At 46.8% G+C, this 12184-nt stretch overlaps 1 protein-coding gene across 49 annotated transcripts in view; it reads right to left on the reverse strand.

The window, feature by feature from the left end:
• The window catches only part of AOPEP (aminopeptidase O (putative)), a 332682-nt gene that overhangs the window by 9962 nt on the left and 310536 nt on the right, over positions 1-12184 (reverse strand). For 36 of the 49 annotated variants that reach the window (XR_007413833.1, XR_007413800.1, XR_007413804.1 and 33 more), the window contains one exon: positions 11689-11805. Coding sequence is in view for 22 of the 49 variants with exons in the window: in XM_049115915.1 (XP_048971872.1) it covers positions 11689-11805 (117 nt within the window). In the remaining 27 variants the exon portion in view is untranslated. The other 13 variants (XR_007413866.1, XR_007413861.1, XM_049115907.1 and 10 more) reach the window with 12 other exon arrangements.

Raw genomic sequence — 12184 nt, forward strand, 5'->3', positions numbered from 1 at the left:
CACCTCAGGTCCCATGTTTAGTAATTCTCAAGGCTCTTTAGTAGCTTTTCCTCAAGTTCTTTTTTTTTTTTTCTTCAATTTAATGTTTTCCATGAAGCTCTTTCAAAGAAATAAAAAATTCTTCTTTGGGAATGCTCCCCATAAGACTGCTTATTAACTAATAGATTCATTTTCTAAAGCGGTTTTCAAAACTTTCTGGAACATAATTCTCCTTTTAGTAGAAGCATACTCTGGAACCTTCTAAAGACAAATCAGAGAAAAGAAAAAGTGGTTCTTCTTCAAGTAGTTTAAACCTCTATGTCAGGCAGGAACCACCTTTAAGTTAAACAGTAAACTCCTCTGTGGGGGCCCTGGGTTCCTCGAAGGTCGAGTCTGAAAACTAGTGTCTCCCAGAAGAATTCTCATGCCTGAATAAATGAAATCACAAAGGGTGAGCAGACCCTGCTGCAGACACAGAACAGGAGGTCAGCTCTAAAAACTCTGCTAACCCCCCCGGGACCTGGTCCTCCTGGCCACTGAGCCACCAGCATCGTATGGAGAGAGGAGACGGGCCACACGGCTCCTTCACCATAGTCCTGGGATCAGGGTCTGGTTTGGTGCACATCAGTGTCCAGGCCTGAAAAAGCACCTGTGGCTCCTGTAGGGAGTTGCTTCCCTTGCTTTATCGTCAAATGTCTACAAATCATAAATGTGTGACTTCACCCAAACAAACAACCCCATGAATATGAAATTCTAGCCAGTCAGCCAAATTCGCTTCTGATCTTCACAGCAGCATTCCACGGGGATATATTATTATCTTGCACTCTTTCTTTTCTCTATTCGCTGCTCTTGGGCTTCCTAGGTGTGTGGCCACATGCCTTCACTTAGCAACAGCGACACGGGGGCCCTTCTGTTAATGGACTACAACTCCATCAAAGTCTCAGTGCGTCCCAGAAAGTCCCGAAGTGTGTTAATAGCCTTTGGTTTTTAACAAGCAGGCTGTGAGGGGCCAGCAGAGGGGAGGGGACAGGGGTATCCGCTGTGACACGAGATGGCACTGCTACAGCCCCGCACACCCGAGTTTGCTCGCAGAATCTTCTCTGTGCACAGGCCTCACCTCGCCTCTTCGGCCCAAGTCCATGAGCACCCCACACCCATGGGCCACTTTTAAGAGTCATGTCCAGCACCTGCTCAGCCCACAGTGCTCATGGGGTGGGATGCATTTCCTTGTTTGCTGTGTACATCGTAGCTACACTAAAACACAAGTGTGGCAAGTACAGGGGCTAGGCATCTTCCAGGTGTCTCCAGGCCCTGCCTCAATGCCTGGCCCATGGTACATGCCTGATAGATGTTTCTGAATGAATGCATCACTTTTAAAGACTCGGAATGCTTTTCAGCTTCTTGGAAATTATAAGGCACGGTTGGAAGCCATAAAATGCTTTGAAGAATGCCACCCATCCTATTTGTGACAGGAAGTACTCTCCTTTCTTTTCAGTCTTTTTGATTTCAAAATTTACTGTTATAAGGAAAACAAAAATCTGTCTAGGGAACATGATCTGGGAAGCCCATTAAACCTCATTTAGAGTTCCATTTTATATCTGTAAGCAGAAAGACCAAGGCTCATGGCTTTTGGGAGTTAATAAATCTAACACTGCAATAAATGAACCTGCTTTTTCAATTTGTGTCTGAAATTTGATTTAACTCTGCCTGAAAGTGGCTCTATGGCTGGTGAGGGAAGCCCATCTGGCCGCCCGGCAGCACAAAGACCCTTGCAGAGGACAGACAGCATCTCCAACAAGTGCTCTGTTTAGGGGTACATGTAATGGTCTATTCAGGGTCTGGGGTACCTCATGAGAAGACGAAAGATCCCAACATCCGTACAGTGTAGCCCTTCTCCTTCTCTCTCCCATATTCACTGCTCCTTACTCCAAAGAGCTGCAACCTTAATGCTATTTTTTGAAATAAAAAGGAATTATAAGTTCCTGCATTTGCAGTCATGCAGCCGGGTGGGCAGGTCCCCTCCACCCAGGGTAGACAAGAAACAGGCATCGGAGGCTCTCTGCTCTTTCTCAGGACTCCTACTACCCACGCCTGAGTCAGTCCCTAAAGTTCTGGTTACGGACAACTGGTGATAACCAGCTGTAGCCAAAAATAATGAGAGCTGTAGCAATATGCAAAACAGGGATCGTTTGGGACTGCCTCACATTTGACATACCCACAGTGAGTGATGGGGAGGATACACGTGACGATAAACGTCAAGGGCTCTAAGAGGCAGCCGTACTCACAGAGTTCACTTGGGCAAGTTCTAACCTTTCTTCCTTCTCTTGTGGACATGCCCTTTCATCTAATGCCATTAATGCTACTAACAGAAACAGGCCTCAAAAAAGTAGCACTTGGGAGCCCATGTTGGGTCCACCTTGAACTATGGCACAATTTTCCCTCCTTTCCCATCACAACTAAGTCCTGGGTGGCAGTCCATTCCAACATGTAAGTCTGTAATTAGGAAACAACACATTCCACCTGTTCTTCCTTTCATTACCATGCGACACACAGCCTTTACTGGAAAAAAAAAAAAAAAAAAAGGCCTTTTTTTTTTTTTCTCTTGACAGAAAACAAGGCCATGAGCTACCTCCTCTGATAAGCTCAGAAGGTCTACCGGCACCTTGTCTCACTGTCCTCTGAGGCAGAGTCGAGGCTGGAGGGCCTCCCGGAGTCCAGCAAAATGCATGGGCCCTCCAGGGGGTGTTTCCCTACTCCCATCACCTTGTCAGGTCAGATGCTGGTAGCTGCTACTCCAGTCACTGGAGACTCAAGAAAAGTCATCCTCCAAAAGACTGAGGATAAAGCGCTAAATAAAACAAGCCCCTGCCCTCCTGGAACTTACAGTTCATTAGAAGGTCTCAGAAGAATCCAGGAACCAATACCTTCGTGATGAGTGGCGTGAAAGAACATAACATGGTGCAGCGGAAAACCCTGACAAGGACCATACATCCAAGCGCAGAAGGAAGGCAACATATCAGCTCCTGAGCGAGGAGGTGCCGGCGCCCCATTTCTAGCCATACGACATGTGCTGTGAAAATTTCAGCCCTCTCCCCCCTTCTCTTTAGTCCCTATTTCTTCTCAACACCCTCCCTATGAAACCACTATTCCCAGCAGCTGAAACGTGGAAATGGCCCCATGTCCGTAACGACTGTAATCCACCCAATCGAAAATATCTGGCAATGGAAAGGGAACGAAGTGCTGATCTACGCTGAAACACGGGCGACTCCTGGAAGCAGGACGTGAAATGAAATGCCAGTCACTGAAGGTTACATATCATCCAGGGCTCCGTGTACACGAACACCCAGAACAGGCAAATCTAGACAGCGGAGGGTGCCTGCCAGGACTAGGGCGGGGGTGGTCACGCTGGGAACGGCGGCTATGGGGTCTGGGGGTTTGACGGATGATGATAATGCTCTGCAATCATTTGCCTACACAGCTCTGTGAATACACTAAACCATTGAATTATACACTTTAAATGGTGAATTGTATGGTATGTGAACTATTTCTTAAAGCTGTTGCTAAAAACAACCCAAGAGTCAAGCTGGGGAAGGTTGTTTCAGCAAAGGACGCTGTTCTACAGAGTTTGTTCTTGAGGAAATTACCTGGTGTCCTGACAGCAGAGCCAGGGGACAGGCCGGGCTCTCGTTTCCAGCTGGCTGGCTCCACCAGGGCCTGTGGACTTTCGCACTCAGCATGGTCAGCCGCTTCTACCCACAGATGGGCAAGACCACTCAGTCTATGCAACATGGCTCCATGCAGTTCAAGGCTGCAGTGTGGCAACATGCAGACCAAGTAGCTCAAAAAAATCGGTCTCGGTGCCACCCCATTAAGTTGAGCCGATCTTTAAATTTCACACACTGACACACAGAATGTTACCATTTGCATATAAATGGGAGCTCTTTAATTTTTTAAACAATTGAAATCCAGTAATTTTCTCTTTGCTATCAGGTACCGGCACAACCATTCACACCTAAGAGGCATGGACACTGCCAGGAATGCTGTGGGATCCACAGAGCACTGCCCCCTGCCCTGCAGCATCTGCCCTGGGGAAGGCTCCCCGCACACCTCAGGCAGCACCTGCATTCTCTGTGTGGTACATGGGTTTCACTGCCTGAAGGCCAGATGACCCCAACTCTCAACTCCTGGTGTGCCACGGAACTAGAGAGCTGGGAAAGGATGCAGACAAGGCACCCGAGGGGAGAAAAGCAATCTGGAAAGACAGCATTTTGACAAAAGTGAGCCCTCTTCTTTAGGGTATTTATGGGACATTTTACATGTGAATATGGCTGTTTACAGCTGTGGGGAAACAATGGCAGTGTTCACAGACAATGGTGCGCTTTTTTGCTGTGGACGACTTCAGCACAGAAACAGAATAGGGAATATGTAAACTCCTGATGGAGGTATACAGAACCCAGAAGCACCAACAAAACCCCATGCTGATTTCACTTGTGAGCCCTTTAAAGCTAAAAGGGACATGTGATGTAGCGGGGCTTGGGGCTCTACCAAAAGAGCAATAAGGCAATGTTATTTGTAACCCCAGAAAATTTGTTCATCTCTATCTTTTTGAGAAAATCTGTAGACAGGGGTGCGGGGGCAGGGCATAGAAAGCTTCTGTACCACATGCTGCAGGGCGCCAAATGGCAAGAACAAAGAACAGTAAGAGAGTAGGAACTTTTCTCATCAAGTCTGGCTGAACCTGTGGCTAAAAGCCCCTCTACCGAATGTTCTTTTCCTTTTTCTTCTATTTACAGATGAGTTATAAATATTATGAATTGATTTTAAGTGTTTATTTAAATGGTTCTTCTAAGAAAAAATGAGCACATTATGCCATTAGTGGCTTATTTTTTTTTAAATCTTCATCATTTAACACACATTTGAGCAGACTTCACACACGAGAAAATTTCAAGGTAAATAAAACACAATCCCTGGCCTCAGGAACAAGAGAGGAATATTATCTGACAAATGAAAGTTTTTATGTACTGTTATTTTAGATCAGTTTTTGAAAAATTCCTTTATCATAGTGTAGCAGAGGACACTTTATTTGTTGTAAGATTTCCCCAGAAAAACTCCAGGGGCACTGAACTCAGTAAGAAAGAAAATTCCAAGAAAGACCTAGAGATACCTTCCAGACTTGGAAGGAAATGTTCTAAAACACTGTTTCATAAACCAAATACGACAAGGAAAAAATACACTAATATAACTAAAGAATTATATAAGAGCTCCGTTCTTTCCCACATAAAAGGCACAAGGTTTAAAAAGCAACTAAAAAAATTACCCCAATCTCATTTTTCGATGTGCACTCCGTCCAGCTTTCAAAACTCTAGAAAATGAATTATACAACCCTGTGTCAGAGAGACAGAGAAGTGCCTCCTGCCCAAAGCACTGTCTTGCCTTTTTAAAAATGGGTATTAATTCACACTATAGTTCACATCCTAAAGCTGGGGTTCAACAGCATTCGACCTCTTGATTTGCAGCCTGAGCTTAACCATGTCACGGGGCCACCAAGACAGACTGGTCGTCCCTGCAAAGAAATTGTGACAAACAGCTGAATGCTGGATATGACAGGTGTTTCTAGAAACTCCCTATCTCACCCTGAAAAACCACCTTGCTAATTGCCACACATCATTTTGACTCTCCACAATGCTCCCTTTTTATACTTAATCCCCAAACTGCCTTTGTGGGGCTCTGGGCCAGGATGGTGCCTCCTCCAGACAATGCTGGGTAAGGACCTGGGGAGGTTCTGGGGTGTGTGCGTTGCCCCTGAGAGGAAGGAGAAGAGGCATCCCTGCACCGTGCTGCCCTCATGACACCAGCAAGGCCCTAGCATCTGCTGCTTTGCTGTGCAGACAGTGCATGGAGCTGGACCATAGCAGAAGGAAGTACAGGGCTCCGGACGCTGCATTTTAATAAATGTTACCAACTCAGCATCCTGACGTGGCAACAGCCTGAAGAGATGACAACTAATTTCTCCTCCAAACTGTTCTGTGTGGAAAACAAAACAGAAGTGTTTTAGTTGTTTGGCAGCTGGAGCGCTGCGGATAAGCTACCAGAGGAGGGAAGAGGGGCGGGGTGCTCCGTGTGACCAGGAACAGACCTGGACTCTGCAGGCGAAGGCTCCCTTGAATGAAGGAGTGTTAGCGTTAAAAGGAATGGGCAGAATCAGCAATGGATCAGTTTGGATTCAGAGACGTGACACATGGCTATGTTTTTATTCTCTGCCCTTTTTACGTGCCAAGATCTGTGAATCATGAAATTGTGTCAATTCACAGAAACTATGCTTTGGGCCCAAATGAAATCAGAAATGAGCACCAGAGTCCTCAGACCAGGGCACTCCTGGGATCATCCCCTCTGGACCTCAAGCAAACAATGAGTTCTCTTGGTAACAGTGTATTCAAATCACGCCCCCTTCACGTATGTGAAGCCCACCATGGGAAGGGGCCACTTAGTGGGTTTTCCAGGGCTCTTCCTGGAACTCTTCAGGGCTCTTCAGCAGGAACCAGACGAAAGGCAGTGATGTGGGGAAGACCTGAAAAGCTGGATGTTTTTCCATTTGCAATCAACCTTGAACGTGTCCTTTGCGGAGCGGAACCTTACATGCTGGCGTGGCTTACTCTGGGTTCCAGTGGTCAAACAGGTTTGTACCTCTTTGCTAATCTGCTTCCTCAGATTTACTTGCTACTACTACTTTAGAAGTTCCTTCTTCTTCCCGGAGAGAGGTTTTGTTTTCACCTCTCCCAAGGTTACATCCTTTGAAGCCTGAAGAGTACAGTGGACTTGGGGTAGCCGTTAATCATTGTTAACTATCTTTCTAGCTCCTCCACACTGTGTTGTGACCAACTGTCAGGCACTTCATTAGATCAGAGGAAAAACTTGCCTTTTGTGAATCAGCGGGCGCTGCAGAGCTGGGGCTCTTAAACAAGTGTTACTCTCTCTCTCAGGAGACATTTGGTCCTATGTGGAGGCACTTCTGATTACCAAGCCGGGGGTGGGTGGGTGGCACTCCTGACAGCCTCTCATGGGTCAAGGCCAGGGATACTCACCTTCCTACAATGCACAAGCCACCCCACAACAGAGGATTCCCTGGCCCAAATGTTGGAAGTAACAAACAAGGTTGGGAAACCGTGATTTAGAGCAAGTTCTCCCCCCACCACCCCCTCAGCTCACCTTGCCCCTAGACTAAGAACTCTGTGACCAGATGCTGAGGAGCTCCTAACAGGGAACTTACGCTTTTCTCTCTCCCTGACAGGTTAAAGGAAGGAGATAATACAAAGTGTGTTTCAGCTAAATAACAAAACTAGACCATTTCACAACAAATGAGAGACTGTGGGTCTTACATGAACAGAAATTACATTAAGGTCATGGATGCTCGCAGACATTTTCTCACATCATGTTGTTAACAGTCCCATCCCACGAGGAAGGGGTTTATGGTTCCATTTTCATCCTGAGGCAGTGGCAGCTCAGGATCCTTGGCCATGGTCCGCAGGAAGGAAGCAGGGGGGTTGTGAGGAGGAGCAACGTCATCCTGCCCGGCATTTTTCAAACTATGGGCTGCGACCCATTTGGTGACTCATAAAATCAATTTACTGCAATTTATTGCAACGCACATTTTTAAAGAAAATGAAATAGGAAAAGATAGTAATGTAAAACTGGTTTCATGAAACTTTTTGCCACTTGGTTGTGGCCATAAAAGCCAGGAAGTCTACAGTCCAGCCCAGACTGCTGTGCAGACAGGAAGACAGAGCTCAGGAAGGTGATGACGTGGCTATTGGAGGTCACCAGCCATTCGGGAGCCTGGGACTCAAGTGGAGCTTGTTACCAAGGCAGTGCCTCAGCCAGGATCAGGTGCTTGGCTGGGGTGTTAAGAGATCAAGGCATGGCAGAGGCACTCCTGAGGCCAGTGGCAGGCACTATCCTTCCCTGCTGGTGGCTGACCATGAGGGGTTGTCCCCTGAAGGGAGACTAAAGGGGACAGCCCAGCTGTCCCACTGTGACCTAACTCAGGAGACCTTTCCTTTCGGCCCTCGGTAATTCCCCAAACACATGAGGGGAGCAGCTGACACTGGTAACTGTCTCCCTCAGAGAATGAAATTTCTGGCTCAATCTACCAACTGAAGCACCAGAGCAGAGCATAACACCTTGGGGACCTTTCTGACTAATGCCCTCTACTCCCATCTAAGCCAGATAAGATGCTGAGGTACTGATTCTGAATTTCTGAACTCACCTGAGGTGTGCCCCTAATTATGAAGTGCTCAATTGTAGTCTATAGAAAGAAATTAACTTCACAGTCATGTGAGGGGCCCTTGGGGAGAAAGGTCCCAGAGCCGAGCTGCGTGGATCCTCATCCCCAACCACGGCAGCGATGCTACAGTTCAAGAGACCTGCTAAGAGGGCAGGAAAGTCATCATTTAGAAAAGGATCTTAGAAAATAAAATAGCCTCTGTCCCGAGAATCAGTTAAACATCTATTTTTTTTTTTTTTTAACTTTCATGGCTCTTTAGTTGAACCAATATGTTAAAAAAAAAAACTGTAAACAATGTATTTCTGCGAATTGAGGTTGCCCTCAGCTCATTTTCCATTCTGGTTAAAAGCAGCCCCACACATGGTTAATAGTTTCGTTAGCTCAGGATGTAAAAAAAAAAAATGGTTGATGATTACTTTTCAGACTAAGGAAGATGAAAATCCCCCCACTAGTGCCCCACGTTTCAGAGGGTGGCAAGGGGAATTGCAGGCGAGGCATGAAGTGGCCCATGATGACACGCACGACTCTGCCCGGCTTCTGCTGACCCCTGTCCTCCAGCACTCTTCCCCTAGGACCGGGAGCACATGGCATCCCTTCCCCCACAGAGGACTGTGTATTCACGCCATGTGTGACGCAGGCACATGAAAGCCAGGGGGCATGTAACCTGGACTGGGGCTCAGAAGGCCGACACCCACCAATCTGACCTGCAACATGGGCCTAGGCGCCATGCTCAGAAATCCTGATTCACAGAGCAGACGTTCTGGGAACATGGCTGAAACCCAGAAGCAGTAAGTTGCTAACAGACACCAGGCTACCTAGAGAGGATAATTAAAAATAAACCTCCCAGTGGGACCACACCAGCCTGCCCACACACAGAGAGGAAGGGATGGGCCCAGGGAGGTAACAGCAAAGGAGCTGAAGCAGCCACAGGACAGGGGGCCCCAAGTCACAGTAGGACAGGTGTCTTACATGGCTGAGAATACTCAAGAGGGTGGAGGGAGCCTGGACCGTGCACCACCCGGCCAACAAGGCTGTGCTGCAGGGCCCTGGGTAGGTGGGGGCAGGAGCAGCCGGAGCCACGGCTCCAGCAGCTGGGAGATGCCGCAGCAGTGAGGCGAGGAGCAGTAAGCTCCCTTGTCAAAAGGGACTTATGTATCCGCTCTCAGGAAAAAGGCCCAACCAAGAAGAGTAAGAGGAGCCTTTCCGTACACCTGGGAAATGTGCGGGACTGCACTCCCTGTACACCCTCCCCATGCTGGCACGAGCACCCCTCCTCTGTGCTAGAGTCCTTGCAGTCCCTGGGGCTGAAGCCTTGGTCCCAGGTCCCAGCACCCTGGACAAAGAGCAGCAGGCCATAACTCACACTGTTCTGTGCCAGGCAAGTCACTCCGGAGCCCTTTCCCACAGGCATGCTCCATACACGGCCTGCCACACTCCAGCAAATCTGGCCAACTTTCCAATGATTGCCATTTAGGACATATTTAAAAGCTCTGATGACTGAAAGGGACGATCCGGATTTGTTTAGGCCAAGGAGAACCATTGAAAATAAAGTCAGAATCCTCAAAACCTTCCCATCAAATAACAATTCTTCCTCCCATGAAATGTTCTGTCACTTAAAATAAAGGCAGATGGTTATTCAACTAAATTCCTGCTAATCAATGTCATAAAAAATCACACTTAACTAATAAAGTTTCTAGAAAACAGCCTGGTTAGCCAAAATCCTGTTGCTTTTCTGATTCTGACTGACATTTCAAGGAAACTTCACAAGGAGACGAGCTGTCAGTGTAACCACATGCCAGGACCTCAGAGAACCTGGGAAAGAGGCAGGGTGGAGGCACACTGTTAGAAAAAAAAATCCCAACTGCGCTCCACAGCCTCAAGGCCCTCCTGCATCTGGCCCCTGCCCACCCCTGACCTCAATCAACCTGCATGTCCCAGAGCAGAGGCCAACAAGCTCTGGAGAAAGGCCAAATCAGCCTGCAGCTAGGAGTGCTGTGTATTTTTTTAAATTGTAGTTTTTAAAAGTAACAACAAGGGGGAACACAGGGTCTTGCACCTTGCAGCTTTTGGGCAGAGAGTGACAGGTGCCCCATGCTTGCTCTGATCCACCTGCCCTTGCCTGTCCGCTGCCAGTCACAGGGGCTTGGCATTTCAGAAGAATTCGGCTCTGATTAAAACATAACCTCATGCCTATAAATAAAAGTATCTTTTAAGCACTAATTAAAAATAACAGGCTGACATCTGCAAACTCCCATAAACAAAAGTATAAGTTAAAATAAAGAGCAACAGTTGCACATTTGATCTATGCTCAGGTGGGTGAAAAGCCACATGTGTCTTCTCTGGAGTTTTACCATTGACTCCTGAATTTATGGGGCTTTCAAAAGTGTAACAATGTCCATCTTACCTTTTAATAATAATGAGTGGGCTTTTCCTGCTTTATTCCATTTTAGTGATTGTGTAATTAGTTTTCATATTTTAGTTAACCCAACAAATCCAAAATATCATTTCGACACTGTGATCAATAAGAAGAAATTATGAGATGATTTGTATTGTACACTGTCTTTCATATCCATGGTGCATTTCACACAATTCACAGCACCTCTCAATTCACGACAGCCACGTATCAAGCACTCGAGAACTGTGGGTGGCTACAGGCGGCCACATGGCACTGGACGGGTTTCAATGTTCAGTTATTTCAATTGAACACAAACCAAGCTCACTTGCATTTTAGGAGTTTTATATAAGAGAGTTTTTCTCTTTTTTGAGTGTGTGCTTGTTTTTTTGTTTCAGATGACTTAATACAATAAATATTTACTATTTCACATATATAAAAACTTGTGGAATTCATCTTAGGATTCACCCTGCATTCTTCCAAGTAAGCTAAAAGATATTATGAACCACATCATATTGCTTTCCCGCAAGAATCCAATTTTGCTTTTCAAACCACGGCTGTTAGATTTAGTCTTCATTTCCTTTACACATGGCTCCTTTCCTGTCCTAACTGAATGCAACCAAGAAGTTCTGGCACATCTGAGCCAAGTTTCCTTAATATGCAGCAGGATGGCGCCACCTTCGTGCACAAAATGACCCGTCTGAGTTTCTAATTCAAGAACACTCCACCCTATCTGCTCATTCCTTTAGGAGACTGATGTTGGTCTTTACGATTTAAGATGTAAAAGGAAAAACTCAGAAAACTCAGGACCTCAACATACCCTGGTGACAACGAGGATTAGAGGCCCCGTGCTGGAGCAAGCATGAACAGGGGAGCAGTCTACACTGCATAAAGTACCTGTTCTTCACTCAGAAGCACACAGCATGGATGCTTCTAATGGCAAGAGCAGTGTCAGCATCTTGGGGTGCAATAGGACCATCACTCTTCATCAACAACGAGGGCCCACTGTTCAAACTCCAAGAGCACTCCTGCTTACCTCTGCATCCTGTTGGGAGAGCTGGTATGTCCTCTTGAGGCTTTGCAGAGTTCGGGGGTTCAGAGTCTTCTGCTCTAAGAGATGCTCCAGAAGCAAGACAAGCTGGTCTGGAAGGAGCTAAGGGCAAACACCAAAAAGCCTGTGAACAGACTGGAGACCTGACCTTGGTAAACCTCAGGGCTTATGCCCCAAAGACACTGACACTGGGGCCTTTTAAGCCCTATTCTCAGGGATCCCTGGGTAGCGCAGTGGTTTGGCGCCTGCCTTTGGCCCAGGGCACGATCCTGGAGACCCGGGATCGAATCCCACGTTGGGCTCCCGGTGCATGGAGCCTGCTTCTCCCTCTGCCTATGTCTCTGCCTCTCTCTCTCTGTGTGACTATCATAAATAAATTTTAAAAATTTTTAAAAAAAGCCCTATTCTCTGTGGCTTTTCATGTCAGTTCTATATTTAGAGCAGATCAAAAGATCCAGTGTTTATCTTTTTATTTTTAGGT

The sequence above is a fragment of the Canis lupus genome, chromosome 1 (assembly GCF_003254725.2).
Source record: "Canis lupus dingo isolate Sandy chromosome 1, ASM325472v2, whole genome shotgun sequence".
In the NCBI taxonomy this organism is placed as follows: Eukaryota; Metazoa; Chordata; class Mammalia; order Carnivora; family Canidae; genus Canis; species Canis lupus.